Here is a 26,652-nt window from a genome sequence, read left to right on the forward strand (position 1 = left end):
AACACTGTATGTTAATTATACTTGAATTTAAAAAACAAAGCAAACACACAAAAAAACCAGACTCTTAAATACAAAAAATATCTTGTTTTTGCCAGAGGGGAGATGGAGGGAGGATGAACAAAACATATTAAGGGAATTAAGAGGTACTAACTTGCAGTTATAAATAAGTCACAGAGATGAAAAGTGCAGCATAGGGAAATAGTCAATAATTTTGTAATAACATTGTATGGTGATGACATTTACCATGGTGAGCATTGAGGTAATCTATAGAATTGTTGAATCATTATATTGTTAATTCTAGTTTTAATTTTTTTCAGAGCCTCCATATTGTTTTCTATATGGCTGTACCAATATGTATTCCCACCAACAGTGTACAAGTGTTCCCATTTCTCCATATCTTCCCCAACACTTGTTATCTTTCATCTTTTTGATAAGAGGCATCCTAACATGTGTGAGGTGATATTTTGTTGCAGGATCCTGTTTATTAAATACATATCTTTAGAGATATGTCCTGAATATGTTTCTTTATTCTCTCTCTCTCTCTCACACACACACACACACACACACACAGTGACAATGCTATTGTCTCATCGAATCATCCCTGTCTTCTGAGAGATAGGTCACTGTTGTCATTTCTTCACATTATCTTGAATTGACACAATCTGGGACAGGTGAGCCCCCAGAGAAAGAAATGGTCCCAAGTGCAACTAAAGAGACCGGAGCAACCCAGACATGTGAATCAGGATACACAACAAAAGCATCTTTGATAAGTTCCTGTGAATAGCAATTCTTAGAAAGCTTTCTATGGGATGCCATCTGGATGCATAAGTATCACCATGATAAAATAGTACTTGATTCCACCCTAGCCATGTACATATCTTATAATTATCTATACTCCCAAGTTTTCTGAGCATTTATTTTTAAAATTAAGGAAAACTTTATCTTTGCACATTTGGTTTTCAATACAATTGTAGCACATTTTCCAAAATGCCAAGTAATCTAAAAGTAATTTACATCTGAGCTAGGAATGTGTTGAATTTTAAGGATACTTTCCTTCTTAACTTCCTGAATTGTGCTCTGACTAATCTAGTAGTAAAATTAGTTAAATATTCAACTAGGCACAAACTGCACGATTAAAGAGGATAGCTGTGAGGGCTGGAAGGAAACCAGACTGATTTAAAATTTATCAAGAGATCATTTAATTCCACGCAATGAGCATTTCCTGACTACCGAGGAACTGGTCATCATTATTCACTAAGATACGACCCACATGGGGCTAGATTAAGGGGTGATCATTTGGAGGCCTCACATACAAATGCAAACCCATAGTTTTAACAGCACAGATCAACCTACAGATGGCAATTTCACCTTGCAGGTTATTAAAATAAGCCTCTCTGAACTTTATCTAGCAGACAACTGCCTAGCCTTACTACAATCAACCTAAAATGTGCTGCACGTTGCATTTTGCTGCCTTAATTAAAGGATACCAATCATCCAATTACACTGCATGATTTCTCAAGCCTCTCCTGAAACAAGCCCCTAGGAAACCAGGAGGAAAAATCAAATTGAATAAGGAAGCCCCAGAACTTCAGTAGACTCTAACCAGAAAGGGTTCAATTTGCTCCTAGGTGTATGAGGGTTAGAAGTGAAACAAGGTTTTTCTCCTGCATGGTCTTCAGCAAGCAAGGATGTAAATGTGAAGCTGCCCATAAATGCTTCACTGTGAAGTCACACCTGGCCTCTCATTTTTCACCCTCTAGGCTGACCAAGCAGAGTGGGCTCATCTTGACTACCAGAACATAAATCTTTGAGAGGAAACAGCTTACTTCATTGACTATATATCATTCACTAGCAAGACTATTCTTTACATTGGATAAAGTGACTTGCAAAAGAGATCTTTCACAGAATGTGTGCATCCAAATGTCTCTAAACCAAGAGACATTTTAGATCAAAGTGTCCATGTAGAGGTTCCTCTTGAGAAATGTAATTAGTGCTTTCTGAATCTCTGCTCTGGCTGACACAATGTTGACAAAGCACTGGGTGCATGTGATGCGTTTACTCTTACCCTCTCTACATTGGGACCTTGAAGTTCAGAGTGAGTCAATGATTTGTTTACAGACAGGCAAGAGATAAGATGCAGAATAAGAAAATACTGTTGGAAAGTTCGAGAAAACAAGCCCGGGGTTCAGTTCTTCCCAGAGAACTGAGACATGGTTAGGAGCATGGACTCTGGAAGCAGACCAAATTGGATCTGAATTCTAATTTTACCACTTTATAGCTCTATCACCTTGACAAAGCTGTTGAACCCCACTGAGACTTGGTTTCTACATCACTAAGATGGAGATACACCGCTCTACCTTACAAAATTGCAATGAAAATTAAATTAAGTAATAATTCATGCAAAGTACTTAGCACATTACCTGACACACAACATATTCAGTCAATGCTGGGTATTATTATGTATTATATTATCTTTCTTGGTTTAATCTCATTTCAATCCCTTACTGGAGTAGCTTGAGAGCTTTAGCTAAAGCAACTTCCAATGGACGGATGTGAGAAACAACTGGAGATCATTTTCCATGATGGTGATAAAGCAGTAATTAAGTGGGAATTACCACCCAAACTCAACCAGGCAGGAGGGATCTGGTAGGAAGCCTGGTCTATTGGTTTTTTTTTTGTTTTTTTTTTTTTTTTGTTGTTGTTGTTGTTGTTTTTTATCAGAGGCAGAGTTGTGCTCTTGGTAACCCTTGAGCTGGAGGCAGAGGAATGTGGAGCTGGAGGAAGTGGAAGCCTTGATCACCTATGGTTTTCACTTTGATTAAGAATCCATTTGTTCCATTGTACCCTTGAACAAAATGAACCTTGAACACAGGGTGTGCTGTAAAAGACTCAATATGGATCTGCTGGCTCCCTGGGCCAGCCATCTGCCACACCTGATTGGGGAGCAGAGATGAAATTTAATTGGTATGGCATTACTCCCCACTCCCTAAGAAACCCACTGAAGGATGGCAGGCTGGCTGCTGTGGCCATTCATAGGGCAGACCATTCTGTGTTAATGGAGCAGAAATAAGCAGGACAGCAAAACTTGGAGAGATGCATTTTCTGTTTTGTTTTGTTTTGTTTTGTTTTTGTGGCGAGAACTTGAGGAAAGATATCCCATAGCAAAGTGAGTAAAAGAAATCAGAATTGGGACACCTGGGTGGCTCAGTCGATTAAGCCTCTCTTGATTTCAGCTCAGGTCATGATCTCCTGGTTTGTGAGTTCAGTGTGGAGCCTGCTTGGGATTCTCTCTCCCTTTCTCTCTGCTCCTCCCCCTTCATGCTTTCTCTCACAGAGAACTAAGCTTCTAATATGTGAGGCACCCTTCTAGGCACTGCTGAGCTGAGCTTACAGAGCTGTAAGAGGGAGCGTGGAGGGGAATAAAATGAAGTGTTGGGACCAGATATAACAGAGTGTCACTTCCACGTACAAGCCACTGAACTGAGTATTGTATTTCCTATTTTGCATAGAGGAGCCTCAAACAGGGGTAGAGAAAGAGTAGGTGTAATGCGTTTGTACATGCTCTCCCTCTGCCTCTTCAGAATTTATCTGGACATAGGTAAACACATAGAGAATCCCAGATGTGTTCATGAAGTTTACATTTCAACAAATCTAAAGACTGCAACATGAAAAAAGGAGAGAAATATTCCCTGTCATCTGTACCCATAGGCACAGGATGGATGTGGTCTTGATAGTTCCTTCACTCTGCTTCTGGATCAAATGGGCTGTAGGACTTTCCCCTTAGTAGAGAGCTAGTCAGTTGCAGAGTACAGCTTTGGGACTTTTCCCAACACACAGTTTAGTAGGTCTGAACCCTATTCTGTAAACAGTGGGGATTCAAGAAAGGTTTCTGACCAGAAGGGGAACTGGTTGGATATGATGCTTGTAGGCAAGTTGGGCCTGAAGGACAAAACTCAGGTTGCAAAGCTGGTGGGAAGAGGTATTTAGGAGGAGTGGAAATGAGAGGTTTTGAAGATGAAAATGCAAAGTGCAAATGGGCAGAAATTTCCTCTCGGTCCTGCCCATAGGCAGCCTGCATTGATGAATCCATGTCAATGTGGTTATATGATTTGGTTCCACTAGTCTAGAGCATGCATTTACCAAGAATCTCCTGGAGATGATGGCCTTCGACCCAAAGGGCTACTAAAGGTGCAAAATGTACCCCAAGTGGCATCTGGGTGAGAAAGTCTGTCTGGAAGGGAGCACTGAAGGTTCCCAAGCCTTGCTACAACATGTCTTGCTTTTCTTAGCTGGGAGAGGCCATCCCCAGAGAGCGCCTTCTCCACCCACATCCACCAAAGACTCCTAAGAAAGGCAGAGACAGATGTTTTTTCTGTTCCATCATCTGAGTCCCTGTCGTCCCCACTTGTGCCATCATCTGATCCAGCAGTGGAGTTTAACCACCAAAGCCTCCTTGCTGGTTCCTTGAAAAATAGGCAGAATCATGTCTTGCTTCTGAGGGACTATTATGAAAGCAATTTGATGATTAACTTTTTTTTATTGTAGAATAGATTTTAAATTTGTCAGACCTATTACCGGGCTCTGTCCCTAGGCTTCGCTCAACGCTAACCATGTGCTCTACTTTCTCCATCTATCACAGACCATAAAAGTTGGTTAAAGATCCATTTCCTCCTCCTGCCCCCAATTATTATTACCTTATTTCTAACTGTCAAGAGACCTTGCTAAAGAAAAGAATGCTATAATTCAGTATTAGCTTACTGGAAAACACTAGTGGGAGTTGAAAATCATAAGTAGGCAGAGAATAAAGTAGAACCAAAACTCATCATGAAGTCATTTTCACCTCCCACACTCCACTCTGACCCAGGCAGTACCCTTATTTGTGAAGAACATAAAGACTTGCTCCTTTACATCATAGGAAAAACATCATGATGGTTGGTCACTGCGATTTTTTAAGTGTAAAGATTTTTATTCTTCCCTTGGAGTATTTTAAAGCATATTTTAAGATGCTTGGATCTCTTATCTGTAATCAGCAGAAAAAATTATAATTTAGTGTATATGACTTGATGATATGATGTTTGAACTGGATTACAAAAGCAGACTATGTGGCTAATTGAGAATTCTCTGCTTCTAAGAACCATGACAAATGTCACAGAAGAGCCTTGTCCAGCACTTTAACAAGAGGCCCCCAGAAGCCCTTAGGTGTCTATCCATCTCCTGACAGGAACTTTTGGAGGTGGCTGACTGGCTTCAGGTACCCAGCAATTTGGTGACAGCAGTTTTAAATGTAGAATGTTAACTCTGCAAATGTGGCCAAGTCATCTTAATTAAGGCCAGCGCCTCTTCATTAAAAAGAAATAGCACTTGAGTTCGGGAATCCAATATAAGTTGCCACAACAAATTGGAAAGGATGGAGGGCATTGATTAAATATATAGCTAAAGACACATAAGATTTTTAGTTGCATTTTCTTAAAGTTAGTCTCAACTTAAATGCCAACTGGTTAACCCGTGCCAAAGGAGATTGTTTGGTGAGAGCTAGTATCTCTGGCCCTTGGATTGGATGCTGTACAAACATCAACTGACCTTGGTCTTACTAGAGGCTGTCCCTGTGTTTCTAACCCTACAATGAGTCCCCCAAATTCTTCTTCTTCACTCCAAGGCATTCACATCACCCCTGACACTCACTGGTTAAAACTGTCCAATGTCTTCCCACTACACTTGGACTAAAAACCAAACTCCTAGCAAGGCCTGCAGGGTCACCACTTGATTAGGCTCCAATCCTGCTCCAAACTCACATCTACCCATTCCCTTTTGTTCACTCTGGTCCAGCAACTTCTTTCTGTTCTATGCACACAACTAACATGTTCCAGCCCCAGGATCCTGGCATTTGAAGTTCCCTCCTCCTGAATTGCTCTTCTCTCTAATCAAGATAACTGATTCTTTTCCATCATTCAGTTCAAATGCTACCTGCTCACAGAAGCCTTTCTGATGTTCCCTAAAGTATTCTTGCTCTCTTCATAACTCTCTAATCACTGTCCTGGTTTTGTTTCATTTTATCCTCAATTTCTGACATCACTGTATTTCTTGCCTTATTGTTCTCTTCTTATTGTTCTCCACACTAGAATGTCAGCTCCTTGAGGAGAGGGACCTCCCTTGTCTTGTTTGCCACTAGATCCCTATTGCCTACAACATGCTCAATCAATGTTTTTGAATGAATGGATTACTTTGTTAGGATACAACAATTAGAAATCTAGAAATAAATTTTTAAAGATCTCAGCAATTGGGCAAGTACATGTTTCCAGAAATACACCAATCTGGCAGTGTTATACAGAGAATCCTGCATGTGTGTAGACCAGAGTCATTACTCCAGTTCCCACCACCTCTGTGCTCCTGGATGGCATCTGGTAGAAGACAGAAGTAATTTGTAGGAAGTTACTTTATAGTAAAAAAACCAGAAGTTCTAGCTTTCCTTCCCCAGAACCTTTACATTCATTGGTGGGTATTTTTACCCAAAGATGCATCCTGCAATCAGCCCCATTAATATCCTACATAAACAAGCCACAAGGGGCTTCAGTTGGAAAGTCTTTTAGGTCTCAGGCAGTCTGCACAGGCACTAATTTCAAAATCAGAGTGATGTATTGCTTGGGAAAGGGATCTGTGATGGAAAGAAAAAATTGCAATTGGAATCTCCTTCTGAAGTACACTTACCTACCTGCTCTTCTTACACATCTATTTCAGTGTTGTCCCAGGCTGCCACACACTCACCCAGGGAACACAAATAAGGCAGATTTTCTAGCTACAATGCAAATGGTGAGCATGATCACTGGAGCGTATTTTGCTTCATCTGGAGTCAGTGATAGAGAAAGGAAAGTAGAAAGAGATGGAACCAAATGGGTCAGACTCATTGATTGCGTTTGGTTCCCTTTAGAATAATTCTAAAATAAATTAAGGTTAATGCTTTGTAGAAAGAAGGTCTTTGGTTAGTCTGAATTCCCTCTGATGGCTCCTTTTGTGACTGATTTATATTGGTTACAGAGTTTCCTCAGTGCTGACATGAATGTGTGTGGCACCTCCGTGGAGTCAAACCAAACAACAAAGAAACCAGTCAGGAGATGTAAAACAGTAATGATAATGACAGTAATCAGCTGTATTTCCCTAGGAACTGTAGGTAAGAACACTGTGTGGAAGCCTGAGACATGTGACATCATTTTGCTATATCTGCAGATATAGGGTTGGCCCGGTGCTACCAGAGGCAGGATTTCAGGGAGGAAATGCAAACACTCCAGGTTCTGATGGGCTTGGAACCTCTAAACTCAGGGTCACAGCTTCTCCTTGTGGTATGACAGAGGTCTAAGGGCATTTACATAAAAAGTACTAAAATAATCAGGGTGGAATAGATCAAAGCCAACCTTTCTCAAAGTAAAGAAAAAAACAAAGCACTTAAAAAGCCAGACCCACTCAGAACAGCCCTGGTATCTACTCACACTATTCTCCACCATTCAACCAATATTTAGGCACACACTGTGTGCAAGGCATCCTATTGTGTGCCAGGTTTTCAATAATAAACAAGATAGACAAGTTCCCTGCCTCCTCTAAAGCTTTCATTCTCATGTAAGTCTTTTTTTTTTTAACGACAGCTTTATTGAGATATAATTCACGTACTGTACAATTCTCCCATTTCAGGTATACAATTTAATGGCTTTTCATATATTCATGGAGTAGTTCAACCATTACCACAATTGATTTTTTTAAGGTAGTGTAGGGTTTTAAGGAGATAATCCTTTCATCAATTATAGAGTTAGAATTGTGATCATTGCTTCTACATTTTTGAGAGAATGAAGCATGAAACATCAGGAGCTTTCTGGTCTTGTGGCTCCAAGAAAGCTTCCTGCAGAGTGACAATTGAATTGAGGGCTGATGGAAGATAGAAGAGAGCCTGGCAAAATGGGAGAAGTGAGGAGGCAGCAGAGAAAACAGGAGAAAGGCTTTGTGGTGAATCTGAAAAACAGAGAAAATAATTTTAAATTTTATCTTGGAACCATTGGTTTTCTATTTCTTAAGTTTCAAGTCTCCCGGCTTTCCCCTCAACACCCAAGCCCCCTTTAAGATTTTCATTTCCAAAAGTACATCCCCAGCTGATGGCTGGAAAATAGACTGCAGGGAGGCAAGAGAGGAAACAGGAAGACTCATTAGGAATCCATCACATTAGTTCAGCTACAAGATGATGGTGGCCTAACTCAATAGAAACAAGAGCAGTGAGTCATAAAACTCCTCTCAGAATTCAGATTGTCCATCCTTCACCTTCTCAGGATGATAACAAATGGCCAAGTCCCATGGACAGACCAACCAAGACATAATAAGTGGCAAAAGGAAGGTCGGGAGCATAATATCACTCCAGAGAGGTGGTGTTTGGGTCAGTGTTGCCCAAAGGCAACAAGATAGGCACTAAATGGAACAGTGGCAACAAAGAACAGCTGCCCCCCCCCACCCTAATATACAAAATTTACAAAACCTCAGGCCTGAACTATGAGAGAGGCAGCTGCACCCTTTCTCTAGTCACAGAGTTTGGGCAGAATGGCCTTTGGGGCAGTTCCAGTGTGGTTGTGTGGTGGTGAGGCCTGGGCTGCATGTTGGTTTACTGCTTTAGGAGGAAGGGAACCACCACAGAGCAGACGCCCAGTGATTGTGAGGGTAAAAGGGGATGATGGATGGGAAAGGTCCTTGAACAGGTGGCTAATATTGTCATGAATTATTATGTTGGAAGGATCTGGCAAAGATTCATATAGACCTCCAGCCTCCATGGGAGCTTTGGGCCAAGGCCTATGTGGTCACTATTCTAGTACCAAATGGGCATATTCAAGTCAGTCTCCCATGTGTACAACAGTACAATGCCTGTACATAGTTGAAACTTCATTTTATAAATTGTGTAATGGAATAAATACTATGCAGACCTGTTGTTTTATACCCAGCAACCTTCAATGACAATATGCTATATATGACAGTATTATTTCTCAGTGCACTTTCTCATTTATTACCCCACTTTTTCTTCACAGTAGTCCTCTGATGAGGAGAGGGGAGCCAAGACCTACAGATGAACATGTATGTGTTCCCTCCACTTCATAGTAAAGCAAGTGACCAAAGGCAAGGGTTTTCTCCAGCTAATATTAATTATGTGCTTCTGCCTTGGGTCTCTTCTTAGTTAAAGAATCTAAGGAAAATTTCACTGGCATAATGTATTTTAACCAAACGTTGCCAACTAAACTCTTGTCAAGGATACGGGGCACTGGGCCAAAAGTAGAAAGAATTGTGTTGGGATCATCCTCCACCTCCACAACAGAGAAAATTAATGGCCTTGCCCTTGATGCATTTGGGAGAACCACTTAACTAACTGCTGACTCTGCTAGTTCTAGTTATTTACTTGCCTGCTCAATAGAAGTTGAAAAATCACTTGTATTATTAATTTGCGTAAAATCTTCCAGTTTCATAATGTGAGTCTAAAGCTATTTTTACAAAGTTGGAATTCTCAGCTTTTTGCTTTCAGATGACTATAGTCATTCATCAGCGATTCTCATAAACACTGAGATTACATTTTTTTTTTACCTTTACTTTTCTAGATGAGATAAACATGCACAGGTAAACTGAATTTCTCTCTCACTGAACAGTCATATATAAAGCTACCAAAACAGCCCTTAGTCCCTATTTCCAGACAGCCAGACAGTAACACTTCCCTTTGGAAAAAATCCCATTCATAACAATTTTTTATTATCCACTCTTTTTTCTGTCAGTCAACAACCATTTACTCAGCTTCTTTTACATGTTTGGCACTGAGGTTAGTAGTGGGTGGAGACACCAATTTATTCAGCTTTACGGAGTGCTAGGATACAGAAGGCTTATATTTCATTTAAAGAAAGAAGTGGCCTCATGAAATAATAAAGGCACCAGTGGAGAGTCTATATTCTATAACAGTGTGGAATCTGTGGTGTCCTTGGGCATGCTGAGACAGGGACTCTTAAAAGGAGGAGAGGTCATGAGGGTGAAAGAAGGGAATAAGAGAGAAGGACTGGAAGTACATATCAGGCAAGGAGGCCACATGTGTGTCTGTTTTGAAGACTTTAAGTAGCCTGGACAGACTCAAAAAGCCTGAAATAGAGAGTCATTGAAGGTTTATTTACAAGATGACCAAATCGTTTACATTCAGTTTTGTGATGGCTAGAAGGGACCAGTAATTAGACTTGAGACCTCAAACTGGGTGAGTGGAGGATAGAGTCTAAGTATTTGGTAATGGTATAGTTCTAGGGGAAGAAAGGGATTCCCTCATCCCGGGCCAGGGGAGGAGCCTAAGAGGGACAAAAGAACCCAAAAGGACATATGGAGTATGAGAATGTTTCTCAGGGGTCTCAGCTCCAGGTGGGTCCTCACCAGGATCCGGGAAGGGGCGCAGGTAGAAAGACTTCTATCTCATCACTTCCTGCTCACAGCATATAAAAGCTATAGTTTAAATCAAAGCCAGGTTTGGTTATGAGACCATGGATCTTAAAAGGTGTTAACTTTTAGATAGGAAAGGATGTTTACAACTCCTGCTGTCCCTGTCAATCCAACGTACCAGCCCATGGGAATTCTGGCCTAGGGCAGCTCCCCCCTCCACACCCCCGCCCCTGCCCACAAGAGACAAGTCCAGTCTCCTGGGTTCTAAAGAGAGCTAGTTACCCCTAATTGGGCTGGGGGCTCCCTTCATGTGAGGGGGAGGGATGCAATGGAGCAGAAGCCAGAGCAGCAGAAATGAAAGAAAGTTTCCATTTTTTGGTGTTTACAAGGATGATTCCTCCTCCACTGAGGACACTGTTTCACACTTGCTTTTTCTTAGCCGTTCTTGTAAAAAAGACAGACAGACAGATGGTTTAAAAAATAAAATAAACCAGCTATATAAGAAGGTGAGGCAAATAAATGTAGTGAGATAAGATCCCAGATCTGAAATCATACATTTCCCTCATCTGTAAAATAGGAGTAATAGCAGTGTCTTACTCATAGAATCAGTGTTTGGGTTAAATGAGACAAATCATGCAAAGAGTGTTTGATGAAAAATGATAGGACAGAGAAGTGGAAATTTCTAGTGGGCAAATGGAGATATAGTATATATATAAGAGAGAGAGTTATGAGGATTGAAGTGATATTCAAGGCAAGAGAATGGGGAAGCTCTTTGAAAAAACAGCACCTAGCAACACAGGAAGTGAAAGTATAAAGGAAAGGGTATGCACACATCCCCTTACATAAGTGGAAGATGATTTGATAAAATGGTAGAGTTGAAAGGGCCTTTGCAAACATCTAGCTCAACTCAGTCACTTTAAGGAGAAAGAAACTGAGGTTCAGAGAGCATCTGATAGGTCAAGCAGTCAACATTCAGAAAATGAGACCAGTGGCAGGAGACCAAGTTCTCAGATTCCCAGTTTTTGTCCTTTCTCACAGTGCTAAGCTGGAGACCAGGAAATGGCTGTGTGCAGGGTGAATGTTAATTAATATTGACCATCAGGATGAACTTGGCAATCATGAGCTTCTAAATTGGGGTAAAATAAACATGAGTCAAGTAATTTTGACTATGACTACCATTCTTTGTCCTCTAACATAGGGCAATAAGAAACACCGACTAAAGCAAAACCAGAAAAATGTTTTTAAAATGAAACAGAGTCTCTTTAATTGAAAGTAGATTACTGATTTCAAAGGCTGGAAAGCCAGTCTCCTATATATTTTTTTCATATAAAGTAGTAGAAAAAATCAGATTCAAACATTTCGTTTCTGGTGGATTCATCCTGCTTCTTTTCAGCCCAGACTTGTGCGTGAAGTTGACCAGAAGGAAAACTTCATTCTGCTGCCAAACTTCTAGGGCGTGAGCTGTGCTTTCATAATTTGCAGTATCTCCATCAAAAAACAATTGAATCTGAAGAGCCGGGAATGCGTGCCGCATGAAAGATTTCTGATTACAGCACCCTCTCTCAGGCTCAGAAAACAAACACTTCTCTAAATGATCCAAACCCCTTACGAACTTACCATCTTTACTGGTGGCTCAGCTGGTATTTGAACCAAAATTGCCACTTAAACCTGCCCCTGTAGTTCACTGTACTGAGTGCACAAGATGGGAGAATTAATTACCCACCTCGTGTTGTATTTCTCTACCAAACACAGAAAACTGGCAGGGTGGACACTTGATGGTGAGTGACTGTTATTGAATTTCTTCGTTCTCATTTTATTGTGGGCTCAAAAAGAAAGTGAAATACACTCATGCTGTGAACTTTTGTACTTATTTAGCACCCTTCAATGCTTTCAACAAGCTGTAACTGGGACCTGCCTTTTCTGTCACATGGATATGCCTCAGATGATCTTTTTGCAAGGAAAAAGGATTAAGCCCGATTCCAGTGTTAATGTACTTTCTCTCAGAGCTGCAGGGTTTCCAGCAGTTTAGGGAAACTGCTCCCTTGTGTTCCCACTGTGTTGTTCATTCGACACCTTCCTTACACCTCACAGAGGAAGCAGTGCTGTTGTAAAGTGGGCAGAGGCTAGGGGACAAAACTAGACGAGCTTGTTTCTTTAGAAAGCATCTTTGAACCAGTCTTATTACAAGTTTGAAAATTTTCTTTTTTCTTTTTTTTTTTTTAAATGTTTATTTATTTCTAGGAGACAGAGAGAGAGACAGCGTGAGCAGGGGAGGGTCAGAGAGAGAGGGAGTCACAGACTGAAATAGGCTCCAGGCTCTGAGCTGGCAGTCAGCACAGAGCCTGACGCGGGGCTCGAACCCACGAACCGTGAGATCATGACCTAAGCGAAAGTCGGACGCTTAACTAACTAAGCCACCCAGGCACCCCAAGTTTGAAAATTTTCTAATGTTAATATGCATCATTTACAAAATTTTAATTTCCTACACATTTGTGAAATAATCGTTTCAATTTCTTAAATTCTAATTTTGTGATCTGGAATCTGACTGTTCAGTCACAATTTGTGGGACCTTGGAGAAGAATGCTTAATCCCTGTTCTTCAGTTTCCTCATATATAAAATGAGGGTACTAATAGCTCCTACTTCATAATATATATACAGCGCTATATGCTATGTATGTTATATATGCATATTACATTTTAATATAAAGTACTAAGCCCAATGCCTGATAGATTAAGTGCTCAATAAATGTAAGCTATTACTAGCCCATTATTACTCGATTAGGCTAACTGGTGGTATAGCTCTCTAATGTGTATGTGTTTTTGAAAAACCAGCTCTTGGATTTATTCTCTTTTTCTGTTCTTGAATTAGTTTCACTTGATCATTTTCTTTCTTGTGCTTTCCTTTTGTTTTAATTTTAAGATTTCTTGCAGTGAGTATTTAACTTCCATTTGATCTTACTTAGACTATGTTTAGAACTATGAATTTTTGTCTGAATATGGTCATAGTCATCTTACATGTAGTAATTTGATCATAGTTGATATATTATGAAATTTCAGTTTTGGTTTCAATTTAGAATTTCAAAATTTACAAGAGGTTGGCTTTTATTCTTTTCTATTTTGGTTATTAAACTGTGGATTTTTTTTCTTTTGCCAGACATAAGAGAATGCAGTCTTTACTATTTCTAATTTTGAAATGCATGAAGATTTTCTTTGGCATCTGAAAATTTTCAGGTGGAAAAGTTTCAGGGGAACTAGAAGGTATAATCACAGTGGTTTGGATACAGAATTAAATATTTACATATTAGTTAATATATTATTCCCATGCTATCATTATTTGTTTTCAGATTTCTTTGGCCATAGGTAAGTTACTGATTATGTTTTTGTGTCTCCTTGCATTTTCAGACACTTTATTTATCTTGCCAATGGTTAGAGTGAATTCCTAGAAGAAATAAAATGGCTCACACATATACTCAGTCTCATTCTTTATATTTGGTTAAATAATTCTCATTACATTTTTTTCTGTCTAAATAACTGGGATAGTTGTGTCCTGACAGAATGCTGGCTCAAGGGTCAATGACAGGTGTTATAGTAAGCAGAGTGGGGAGTGAAGGAGTATAGACAGGCCCACCCCTTGTCAGAAACTGACATGGAGGCAGTTTGGCCATCCTCCACAAATGGCTACCACATTAACCTTGCTCATAGTCATCTCAGCCCACAAGAATGGGCAAAAGCACAGGGCTGGGGGTGGGGGGGTCAAGCAGGGAGACTTATGGGCCAGGCCTAGAAGTGGCACTCATTACTTCTGCTCATATCCCATTGAAGAATATTCCACTAACGTTACAAGGTCACATTCTGTGAGGTGACAGAATGTGTGGTAAATCAGAACAGCCATATATGCGCAGCTATAATTCTGTTACTGTGGAAGCGGAAACTAGATTTTGATGGACAGCCAGAAATTTCTGCCATGATGCTGTTTAGTTTTGTATACAGTTTTAGGCCATTTGAATTCTAGTATAGATTTAATGCTTTTTTACTTTTAATTAAATGTGGCCTGACATTAAAGTGGAGAGATGCAGTGATGAGGGACTGGACACTGTCATTTCTGTTTTCTACCTTGTGCTACATGGTTAGTTTTCTGAATGCCACCTACCCCCTCCTACCCGGCACCTTCTGGTAATTTAAAACTGTTTGTATTTCAAATGGTAAACTTTAAAAAACTTTATTTATTGATTTATTAACTTTAAAAAATGAAGTGACTAATATGTCTTGCTGTGAATAACAAGGAAATTAACTCACTTACACTTCCTTTTCAGCCTCTACTGAGTTTTGTCAGCCAGCTCTATAGTTTTCATCCAGTCCATTAACTACATCATTTTAAAATGCAAAGTTTTGGGGCGCCTGGGTGGCTCAGTCGGTTGAGCGTCCGACTTTGGCTCAGGTCATGATCTCACTGTTCGTGAGGTCGAGCCCCGCGTCTGGCTCTGTGCTGACAGCCAGCTCGGAGCCTGGAGCTTGCTTCAGATTCTGTATCTCCCTCTCTCTCTGACCCTCCCCTGCTCACACTGTCTCTCTCTCTCTCAGAAATAAATAAAACATTAAAAAAATAAAAATAAAATAAAATGCAAAGTCTATCTTTTGGGTCACTCTTTTCTATAACTGTAAATTGCCTTGTTGTTACTGTTAATTTTATATTTTAATGTATTAATAATTTATGAGTAGTTCTTATGTATTTATTATGTTTTCCCCATTACTGCACTCTTCACATTGATTCTCTTGGTTGACTGGATTTAGTCAAGTATTATTTTCAAGAAAGATTCACAGTGTTATGATTCCTGAGTTATTCTATATTTAAGAATTCTTTGCCTTTACAACTGGTTGTTGAGAAAAAAAAATCTTAGACCACACTTATTGTGTGACGTTGAACTGTTTTGAAGTTGAGCCCTAGAAAATGATGGGTTTTTTTATTTTAACGTCTCCAAGATGTTTCAGTGTTGCTCATTTTGCATCAAATTTTTGCAGAACAGTAAAAGTTCTTCCTTATTTAGGGAAAACTTGATGTCTTTGAATTTTTTTTCTTTTGTGCCAATCATAGCCTTCTGTACCTATGGATACTAATTTTCTTTATGTTGGATCAACCTTCCCCACCCCCATGTAGATCCTTTTCCATCAGCATTTACTCTGATTCTTTCTTTTCTTAATGTTTATTTTTGAAAGACAGATAGACAGAGTGTGAGTGGGGGAGGGGTAGAGAAAGGAGACACAGAATCTGAAGCAGGCTCTCAGCTCTGAGCTGTCAGCACAGAGCCCAAAGTGGGGCTTGAACTTACATACTTAGACCACACTGCAAGATCATGACCTGAACCAAAGTTGGTCACTTAACCAACTGAGCCCCCCAGGTGCCCCTACTCTGATTATTTCTTATGAAATAAGACCTTCCACAACCACAGGAAAATTAATGATGTTTGTCACTCTTTCTGTCCCCCTCCTGTCTTCTTTTTCTTTTTTTTTTTTTTAATGTCTTTAATTTATATTGACAGACAGAGACAGAGAGCGAGTGGGTGGAGGGGCAGAGAGAGAGGGAAACACAGAATCTGAAGCAAGCTCCAGGCTCTGAGATGTCAGCACAGACCCCGACGTGGGGCTCGAAACCATGACTGTGACATCATGACCTGAGCCGAAGTTGGACACTTAATGGACTGAGCCACCCAGGTGCCCATGTCTTATTTTTCTTCATAGCATTTAGTACTATGTGTCACTGTGTCCCCAACACCAACTAGAACATAAACTCCATGAGGAGAGGCAATTTGTCCTTTTTTTCATTACCATGCCAGAACAGTGTATAGCATATAGTTGATGCTCAATAAACATTTGACTGAATTATCTCAAGCTCTCCCTGTATGTCAGCAATTCAGTTTTCAGTTACGTATATTTTGTTCCTTGCTGTTTCTAATTTATGAAACTTGTTTTGTCAGCTCTATTTTTCTATCTTACTGTATTGTCTTATTTTGTCTTTGATTTCTTCTTTCATGAATTCCTTTTCTCTTTAATTTCCTTTAGAGCATAGGACATTTGTTATGGAGGATGTATATTCAGAATCAGTTTTTTTTTTCTACAGTATTTTTACATAGTTTACAGGTAGCTTCTTTCCATCTTTCTCATGATTGGCACAAGACACTTTGTGGGCGCCTGGATACAGTGCGGGCAGTCTTCTGAACCTCTTGCCAATCTGAGCTCTTTTGTTCTCTCTTAGCTATTTTCATCTGAGTCCCTCCTTCTCAGGCTGTAAGTTAAGTGTCAAAGTTTACCCTGTGTAGAGGAACAGGGTAGAACAGTTGCATACTGTAAGGCACTGTCTTTGGAAACAGGATATGCTCTTGATGAGGCAGAGTAAATTCAGGGCTCAAAGTATTAAAACAAAACTTAAGGGGCCCCTGTGTGGCTCAGTCAGTTAAGCATCCAACTCAATTTCAGCTCTGGTTATGATCTCATGGTCATGAGATTGAGCCCATGTGGGGCTCCATACTGAGCATGGAGCCTGCTTGGGATTCTCTCTCTCTTCCTCTCTCACTGTCCCTCCCCTACTCATGCTCTCTCAAAATAAACATTAAAAAAATAAAATTTGAGGAAAAAAGGGTAGTTATAAATCTAATCACTGCTGCCCATAATCTCCCTTTCAGGCAACAAGATATGGGGCTGTGGTACTAGTTCTCAACTACATATTGTTGTAGATAATTGGTTCTGGGGGATTGTGGTTACCCTTGCTACTCATCTACTTTACTCCTAGATGAAAAATTAAAATGGCCACTCCCAATAGCCATTTACTACCTTGGGGAGCATGACTATGTCAGTCATGCAGTTTGTGCACTGCATAAAGGTGCTCAGTTGAGAGGGGAGCAGGGCAGCTGAAATCCAGTTTACACTGGGATCTCTGATACACATGTCCTGGGATGGAGTTACATCTGTTAAGAGAAAGGACCATTTTTGCTGCACAAAGGTGCTTAGCCCTGTGCCCATGGGGTTGAGTATGCCCAGAAAGGGTGCCTTTTTCTAACTCACACAGATGTCATATGGGATGGCAACAGCCCTGCAGGAGATTAATGCCAGATGGTGGTGTGTGTGGTACGGGAAGGACTTCTACTCTGGAAGGATGTTTTCTGTCTTTTCCCCCTAGATGCTGACTCAACACTCATCTGATTCCCTCCAAATGCATTAGGTTTTTCATAATTTATCTACTGGCCTTATCCTCACCCTGTACAGCTTCTGGAATGCCAGAGTATTGGAGCCAAATACAAATTCCAAGGAGTTTTTTTGTCTTACTGCTGCTTTTCAGAGTTTACGGTATGAGGTTGTATTGCTTCCTCTGTTTGAATGCTGCTGGTGTCGTTTTGTTGACCCTTCTTCCCTCGTTTCTCATTCATGTTGTTAGTTTCTAAAATAGAGTAGTTTTATGATCTGGCTGCATACTAACATGCTACTTCCAGCCTCTCCTTGATTTAAAAGTGGTCTCTCTGTGCTGCTATAATTGTGTGGTCATATTGTGTTGACTCTTCCACTTTTATATGCCATTTATTTAATATTCATGTTCATGAAGGGCTCCAAGCATGCTGAACCTACTCCTTAGAGTTCTGGTGAAAAGTTAAATTTATTCAGGTGTTCTAGAAATATTGTTTGGTGTCCACAAGGCACTGCAAGTTTATCACATATTGAGGATGACATAAAGATGATCCCACACTCTGATTTTTTTAATTGAAATATGACTTTGTCAGACTTAAAATGGAAGAAAATCTGGAAAACACCATGTTTCTTAAAATGATAGCTCTGGAAATGTAGTTGAATTTGATATTCAGTCAGGAGTTTCCAACAGACGTTGCTAGTACAATAAACTTACGCAGTGAATCTGCCATTGTGATAGACGAAGCTTTAAATCAGATTTAAATCTTGTCATGCCTGGATAAATGTGCTAATATTTTCAGTCAGTCTCTCATACAGCTGTTAAAACATTTTGACTCTATAGGCCGAATGGGACTTCTAAAATTCATATGAGTTCTGTGTTCTAATTCTTACTATGTTTTGCTTTTCTAGTTAGAAAACAGACATTGGTTTCTGTAGAGGTGTGCACAAGGATTACTGATCCCAACATCTTTCAGTACAATAAATTTTGAATTTCATCAAAATACAAACTTGGTACATATGTCACAGATTCTGAATGCCTTCAGCAACATGGGAAAACTAGAATTCTGCATATGTAACATTTAAGCAGGAAACTAAAACTCATTCAGGAAATATACATTTGCATTTGATGTTTGATTTCAATAAAGACAGTGACAGGTTTCTGGCAACTTTGCTCAGCTTATCAAACTTTTTAAAAATTCTTAAAAATACAACACAGTTTACATTTCAGGAAATATTAAATATTCCAGGTTTTTTTTTTTTTTATTCTTATTTCCAGTTTCTCCAACTAGGAAGTGTCAGTCTCTCCATGGGCTTCAAGTTTAAGGTTTTTTGTATGCTTCTTTTTATAAACTAGGTTCATTATCTTTTCATAAACTCTCTTAATTTATTAAGTAATTATCTTCTTTGTCATACTCTGCTCCTCAAGATGTTCTAAAGGTTAGACTTCACCTCATTCTTCTCAATTTTGCTAGCCAGTGCATATATGATTTTTATGTGAGAACCAGGCAGTATACTTCAAAGTTAAGAGAAATGTACCTGACTCTGCAGATTTTTCCATGTGCTCAACCATCCATTTATTTGATATCAATCTGACTTGTTTCTGAAGCCACTTGTCTTATCTTTCTTAGGTCCTTTCAAGACTCTACAAATGGACTGCATTCTTTGTGTAACAAGTTTTACTTCTCAGGTGATACTCCGAATGGTCAGAAAAATGATTCTTCCTACAGATGCTGGCAAGAATGTGGAGAAACAAGAATCCTCTTGTACTGTTGGTGGTAATGCAAATTGGTGCAGCTGCTCTGGGAAACAGTGTGGAGGTTCCTAAAAAAATGAAAAGTAGAACTACCCTACAACCTAGCAATAGCACTGCTAGGAATTTACACAAGGGATACAGGAGTGCTGATGCATAGGGGCACACGTACCCCAATATTTATAGCAGCACTCTCAACAATAGCTAAATTATGGAAAAAGCCTAAATGTCAATCAACTGATGGGTGGATAAAGAAGATGTGGTTTATATATTCAATGGAATACTACTTGGCCAGGAGAAAGAATGAAAATCTGGCCATTTGTAGCAATGTACATGGAAATTGAAGGTATTATGCTAAGTGAAGTAAGTCAGTCAGAGGAAGACAGATACCGTATGTTTTTACTCATATGTGGATCTTAAGAAACTTTAACAGGAGATCATTGGGGAAGAGAAAAAAAAAGGTCACAAACAGAGAGGGAGGCAAACCAAAAGAGACTCTCAAATACAGAGAGCAAACTGAGGGTTGAAGTAGGGGGTGGAGGAGAGGGGAGAGGGGGTATGGGCATTGAGGAGGGCACTTGTTGGGATGAGCCCTGGGTGTTGTATGGAAGCCAATTTAACAATAAATTGTATAAAAAAACAAAGCAAAAAAAAAAAAAAAAACCAACCCAGAAAAATGATTCTTCTTAGGTTCATGGCTCAAACTAATGGGCTGTACTATAACATTCAGTAAGGAAATAAATTGATAAAACTTAAATGTTTAGTCTATTTTCTATTTCTATTAAAGTTTGCTTAAGTGAATTTCATAGAAAAATATGTGTAATGGTAGGTTCCATATATTCTCTTCCATTCTATCTCCAGGTCAATTAAATGGAAATATTCAGGAATAATAAACTTAATATTGTGAACATGAGAACAAAAAGATGTGTCCAGATACATTCATTAATTCAGAAATAAAATTTAATGATTTTCAATTTTGTTTTTACTAGTACAAACTAGTTTAATAGTCCATACTTCTGAAAAACCTTACACATGCCATATTTTTAGTAAGGGCTCAAAGAAAAATGTCTAATCAGGTATAGATTACACTGTATTTTAGTCCAGCCCCTAAAGTCAGCCCAAATACAAAACTATAGTCATGTTTACAAGGTAAAAGTTGTAGGGTAGCTCTGTACACTAAAATATCATCAACAATACAGTTTCTGAGAAGCAAAACATTAGCTGGCAGATTTGCTTTTATGATTTTTAATATCTTTTTTTAGTATAACAATGCCACTAAGTTAAGTTCACCATTCTTTCAATATATTTTCATTCCCAGTATGCACCACTAGCTGGAAAATTCATTTTAATGGCAGTAAGGTAGGAATTTAGTCCAAAGAGCAAAGATTCATTTTGATGAGTTATTTGATCATAAAACATGCAGTGGTGAACCTTCAATTCATAAGCTATTTCTGTCATTCAGTAAAGATTATTATTGTTGTTGGCATAATAATCATCAGAACTTTTTCTACATAGTTAAAGCATTTCTTACCATTAGATAGGCTATGGCGTGCAAGAGGTCCAGGGACTCTGCCAAGGATGTGGCAACCACCTCACCAACATACTCAGTCCATACATTAATGGTGGCCTGAACTAAGCTTCAACACAAAATTTAACACACTACTAGAAAACATGTCTCAACAGAGCCTCTTACACGTTTCTCACTAGCTAACCAGACATGGGTCATCATTGCTTGGTTTGACTTCTCCTTCTAGCAGCAAATTCATCACAACCTTTGTCAAATAGCTGCATGTTCCTTTTTTTCCCAGTGGGGGAGTGTTGTAAAAGGAAGTCATGTCATCCTACAAAGGAAAACAGTAAGCAAGTCATTTGATTTTTGTTTGTAAAGAGTTGACAGGTAAAATCAGTGTCAGCCTGGGGGGGAAATAAATTCACCGAAAGATTTCCTTGTGGAAAACAGAATTTTCTTGAGCTTTTCTTTTGTTTTCCTAAGGCATCTTCTCAGCATATAAAACAAAGACAGATGTTTTTAGTATTCTCCTCTTTGCTGATAATTTTTATTTACTTAGGGAACCTTTTTACAGATGAGCATAAAATATTAAACACAGAGCCTGGAAGGGACTATATTAGGTAGTACACACAGCACCAAGGTAGCCTGTTACGCATTCCCATCCTCCCCAGAATTTAATTTTATAGCCTTCTGGAATCTATGGCTCCTCTCTGGTAAAACACATTTTAACTGCTAACTGTATAAAGGAAATTTATGTCTTCCTAGTTTTCTTTTTAGTCAGAGCTCATAGCTGAACTGACTAGTAATTAACTAAAACGTACCACTAATTCCTCAAAGAAGCCAGACTTCCTCCCTGCCCCTCGAGTACTACATTTCGCACTCTATAAATCTGTTTTGTAAGTTAAATGATAAGAGATTAGGGATATTTTGAAAAGTGGCAACAATGAAAAAACTCTACAAAAGGCTGTTTTATCTACTTACTTGTTTTTCAACTTCCTTTAGTTGACTCTCATCTTTTTGAAATTCATGAAATGCTTCTTTCACCAGTTTGTCTAGATCTACTTTGTCTTGAAATTCCAGCTCAGGGTTTCTTTCCAGTACAATGGATACAACCATTAGTAACTAGGAGAGAAAGACGTTGAAAGCCAATTATATGAACCATAAAAGCAACATAGCCTGGACATGTTTTCATTCTTTAGTCAGGTTGATGGATGATCCTCGTATTCCATAATGTGTTCTGTACAGTGATGGGTTTTTGGATCATTGTGAATGGAATCTTTCTAATCTTAAAAATTAGTAGCATAAGTTCTATTTGGAAACTGTACATTTTTTTCATTGTGTATATCTTTGTAGCTGAGCAGAAATGTTTTTTAGTCACTTAACTGCAACTAATAACTTTGAAAAATGATTTTCCTAATCCTATCATTAGTACATAGTGCCCTATTCACCCAAAGTGCCTGAATATTCTGACCTTTGGGCATTAATCCTTGTTGGCAAGACACTAAAACCAGTGTCCAGTGGAGCAGAGGCTACCCTAGAAGAGGTGGTAGGCAGCAAGGTCAAAGAAGGCAGGTAAGTTCAGTGGAGACTCTGATCAAATGACTTGGAGCCCAGCACCCTAAATACTGAGTATAATACTGTGACATCACAGTAGTTTCTCAGGGGATGCTTACGTTTTAAAAAATACACCTAACTCTGACCTCTTTATGGTATGAGTACTGTTTGGTCTGCATGTCTTAGTTTAATGCATCATCCTATTTGTCTATTTCATACATTCATCCTAAGTAGTAACATTCATTTAAATTTATTTTCTTTTTTTAGGGCACCAGCGTGGCTCAGTTAGTTAAGCATCTGACTTTGGCTCAGGTCATGATCTCGTGGTTTGTGGGTTTGAGCCCCATGTTGGGCTCTGTGTTGACAGCTCAGAGCCTGGAGCCTGCTTCAGATTCTGCATCTCTCTCTCTCTCTGCCTCTCTCCAACTCATGCTCTCTCTCTCTCTCAAACTTTCTCTGTCTCTCTTACTTACAGAGTGTAAGTGGGAAAGGGGCAGAGAGAGAGAGAGAGGGAGACACAGAATCCAAAGCAAACTCCAGGCTCTGAGCTGTCAACATAGAGCCCAATGCAGGGCTTGAACCCACAAACCACGAGATCATGACCTGAGCCGAAGTTGGATGCTTAACTGGCTCAGCCACTCAGGTGCCCCAGTAACATTCATTTTAGATGACAAACTGTTACACGCAAAGACTGTGTCTGAGTACACAATGCTTGGTAAAGACTTTCTGATGATCATTATCACTTCTACTTTGCACATGAAACAGGAAAAAAGACCTCATAATTCCAAACTTGGGATTCTTCCTGACTGTACTTTATCTAAATTCTTCCAAAACAGAACCTGAAAGAACCAAAGGAAACACTTTCAGAAAAATTCAGGTCTCAAAATGTGGAAGATCTTGGGGCAGGGCTTTAGCCAGGAGAATATAAAGTGTTGCTCTAGTTCTGAAGAAAAATTTCTCCTGCAAAGGCACCCTCATTTTGGTCAAGAAGGACCTCCATGTACATTGTAGGTCCCAGATGCTGGGCACTAACCACTGGAAGGCTAACAGCACAAGGAAGGCATTCACCCTTTCAATAACCCCATCTCTTTCTGACCCCAGTCTGCCGGACTTCTCACATGCTGCTGATACTGTTTCCAAATCCTGGCACATTTGAGATAAGACTGAATCTCATTCAACTCTGGCTGTAGTTCCAGACACACTGCATTTCAGCTGCCACATCCAGTTCAGCACTTACTAAGAGCTTCTGTATCACTAATACATGTTACTCACCCAAAAGGGACACAAAGTCTGATGGAGACATTCCCAGAGAAAGAGACAAAGTGAAAACGAGCTATAAATTAAATCCATTCATTATGGGGATTTTTTATTTATCAGCATAATGTTTTAAAATGGCAAAAGAACATGTCTATACACGTGCATGGATGTGTGTTATTTTAGCATTTAACTTTATATAAAACAATGATACAGCACAAAATTACATGTCTTCTCTGTTTACAGCAAGATGTTTGGAAAGGTGTCCCTCAAAATATCAACACCAATGATCTGTTGTTACTGGCTGTGGGGAATTTTTTTCTTTTTTGTTATTTTCTGAACTATTAAAATTTTTTACAATTGTCATGTGCTATTTCTCTAAACAGAAAAAAAAAAACCAACCCTGAAATTAAAGCATAGGATAAGATCACTTCCTCTGTTTTTTAGTGGTGTTAATGCACTTGCCCTTAATGGCAAGCTGGATAGTCTTTTTACACTGAAGGATTTAAGATGTTTAAATTGCCCATATACTTTGACGTGGGTCAAGGATGGCTATATCCTCCAAGACTCAACTAGAAGATCGGGTTAGGTAAGGAGTGGAATTCCTGGTCTCTTGGGCAGTTTCCTTTATGTTAGTTTTCAGGGAACAGATAAAAGCATTTCTTCAGCAATCTACATTTCTAAATACAAACCTCCACAACAATCTGTCTGTACTTTGGCTGGTCAATACTCCCCAGCATGTCTTCAACAAGGAGAGAGAAATTCATCTCATACATGGTCATATCTGACAGGGTTGGTTGCTGAAAAAAAAAAAAAAAACAACCTTGATATTAACATGCTGCATTCTTACACTGTGGTTTCCACTTTATAGAGGAATTTCAGGTTAATCAATAATCCTTTTCAGTTTCTATAAAACCTTAGAGAGCATTTTCAGCTATATGACTGGATTTAATATATGTCAAACTACTGAAGCCAACCAGCTGACTACTGTGATAAATTAAACAACCTCCTGTTCTAAGTGGTTATCTTCACTATACAAATGTTAAGGGAGAGGGGCTATATTGGAAATCCACTTCAATACACAAAAGGAACAGCCAAAAATTGAGACAACAAATAGAGTATATATTGCTTTCAGAATAGGCACAAGAAGTTATGCTTGCTGTCACACTTTACCATGTAAGTCACCTGCTACTGATTTTACATCATTCTGTGGCAGATCTTTTCTGAGAAGCAGCACAGAAATGCATACAAATAAGCAAAAACAACATTACATGTAGAAATGGCAAGAAAACACAGAAAAAAAAAAAGCAAAACTAAAATAATTTACTCTACCCTTTATATTTCATTTAAAACAAAAAGGATTGCATGGTCTTCCATTCACTTTTTACAAACCAAATGAAAGCAGCAAATAAACTCAAATCCAAATCCAAATTTAGGCATGGTGACTACCTCTCAAGGGATTGAAGAGAAGGCTCTAAATGTTAGGTTTGTATGTTGTAAAGCAGATGGAGTCACCATCAGAGATGGAGAAATGATGAATCATACTTATTTGCTTCTACCTCGATAATGATGTACAATGAACTTCATCACAGCCTCAGAACAATGTGAACCCATGAACCGTGAGATCATGACCTAAGTGAAACTCGGATGCTTAACTGACTAAGCCACCCACGCGCCCCTAAATACAACCTTTAAGCAAAATATCCATTTGGTAAAGCAAGGCTTTTGTATAGAGAGGCACTAAAATTAAAGTAACTCAGACTGGGAAAAAATATTTCCAATCCAATTGATTAGGTTTCTTACTTTCCAGTATTTCCTCCCTTCAGGTATCTATCTCTATACCCTTCCTTTAAATACTCTTAAAAAAAATGGGATAAGCAGAAAGGTTATTTGCAATGCAGAGGGGGAAAGAATTCCCTATGCCCTTAGGTCCCTTTAAATGATGTATATATAATGGGGCTGTACCTGTGGCAAATGCTTCCCGGCTACAATGATTCCATTGGGAGTTCGCTCCAGGATCTGCCATACTCTGTCATAGAACCCAGCGGGAGTTCTATTCAAAGACCCATCAATCTGACGCCTGTTCATCCAACATCTGTAGACCAAAAGAAAATGCCTCAGAGTTGGAAAACAAGCTTGTTCTGGTAGGGAGAAGGGCTTTCAATATGGATGAATTGTTCCAATAGAGTAAGCAATAAAAGCCAAAATCCATCAATGATGCAGATCTACCATGCGTTACAGAGGTTACTAAATATTTCATAGTGAAATCAGAGCTTGCAGGATAGGAGAAAATCCCCCAAGATTTTAAAAAATTTAATAGGCAAAATGATATTCTCTAGTAAGTTATAAGGTTGCTCACTATAAGATCAAATGACTTCCTAATATGCAAAGAAGCTCCATTTAAAAACATAGAAGCAGCCAATTTTGAAATAACTTCATGTGGTTCTTACATGCAATAAAATGTAAACTTCATGAATGCATGGATAGCATATGGCTTGATCACTCTTATATACCTCTCCCAGAAAGATGTTTAATAAACATTTGATAAATAATGAAGGCTCAAAAAAGCATTATGTATCTAATGAAATATATCTTGTCTTAAACTTTAAACTCTACATTCATTTTTCTATTTAAATATGGCCAAAGTACCAGTGCTGAAAAATCAGCTACAAAATCTTACATGTCATATTAATCACACCACAGCAATAGCCAAAATTCTAGATCTCTTATTTCCATGGATTATGTATTACATCTTAAAGATACAATACTCACAAATTGCTAAAGATTCAGAACTTGGATAACTTGAAAAGAACATACAAATGACACAGTAGTATATTGTTCCAAAAGCTGAAGCTAGGCACAGATATACATTTTTTTCACTTGGTATTAAAATAGTCATCAAATGAAATGTGCCATCAACCACAGGGTAAGTATGTGACCAACAATATTTCTAGGTAGGAAAATAGCTGTGCAGGAGACAATATACTGA

The 26,652-nt window shown here is 39.0% G+C and overlaps 1 protein-coding gene across 3 annotated transcripts in view; it reads right to left on the reverse strand.

The window, feature by feature from the left end:
* Nucleotides 1–7,666: 7,666 nt before the first annotated feature.
* Nucleotides 7,667–26,652, reverse strand: part of PHKB (phosphorylase kinase regulatory subunit beta) — a 237,841-nt gene continuing 218,855 nt past the window's right edge. For 2 of the 3 annotated variants that reach the window (XM_077751419.1, XM_077751418.1), the window contains 4 exons: nt 25,629–25,758; nt 24,356–24,463; nt 21,837–21,977; nt 20,288–21,186 (listed from right to left, as the gene is read on the reverse strand). In XM_077751419.1, the coding sequence (XP_077607545.1) occupies nt 21,049–21,186; nt 21,837–21,977; nt 24,356–24,463; nt 25,629–25,758 (517 nt within the window). In that variant the 3' untranslated portion in view covers nt 20,288–21,048. Of the gene's footprint in view, nt 7,996–20,287; nt 21,187–21,836; nt 21,978–24,355; nt 24,464–25,628; nt 25,759–26,652 lie in introns of those variants that run through there. The other variant, XR_013331934.1, reaches the window with a different exon arrangement.

This window comes from Crocuta crocuta, unplaced genomic scaffold, assembly GCF_008692635.1.
Source record: "Crocuta crocuta isolate KB4526 unplaced genomic scaffold, BGI_CrCroc_1.0 scaffold124, whole genome shotgun sequence".
Classification (NCBI taxonomy): Eukaryota; Metazoa; Chordata; class Mammalia; order Carnivora; family Hyaenidae; genus Crocuta; species Crocuta crocuta.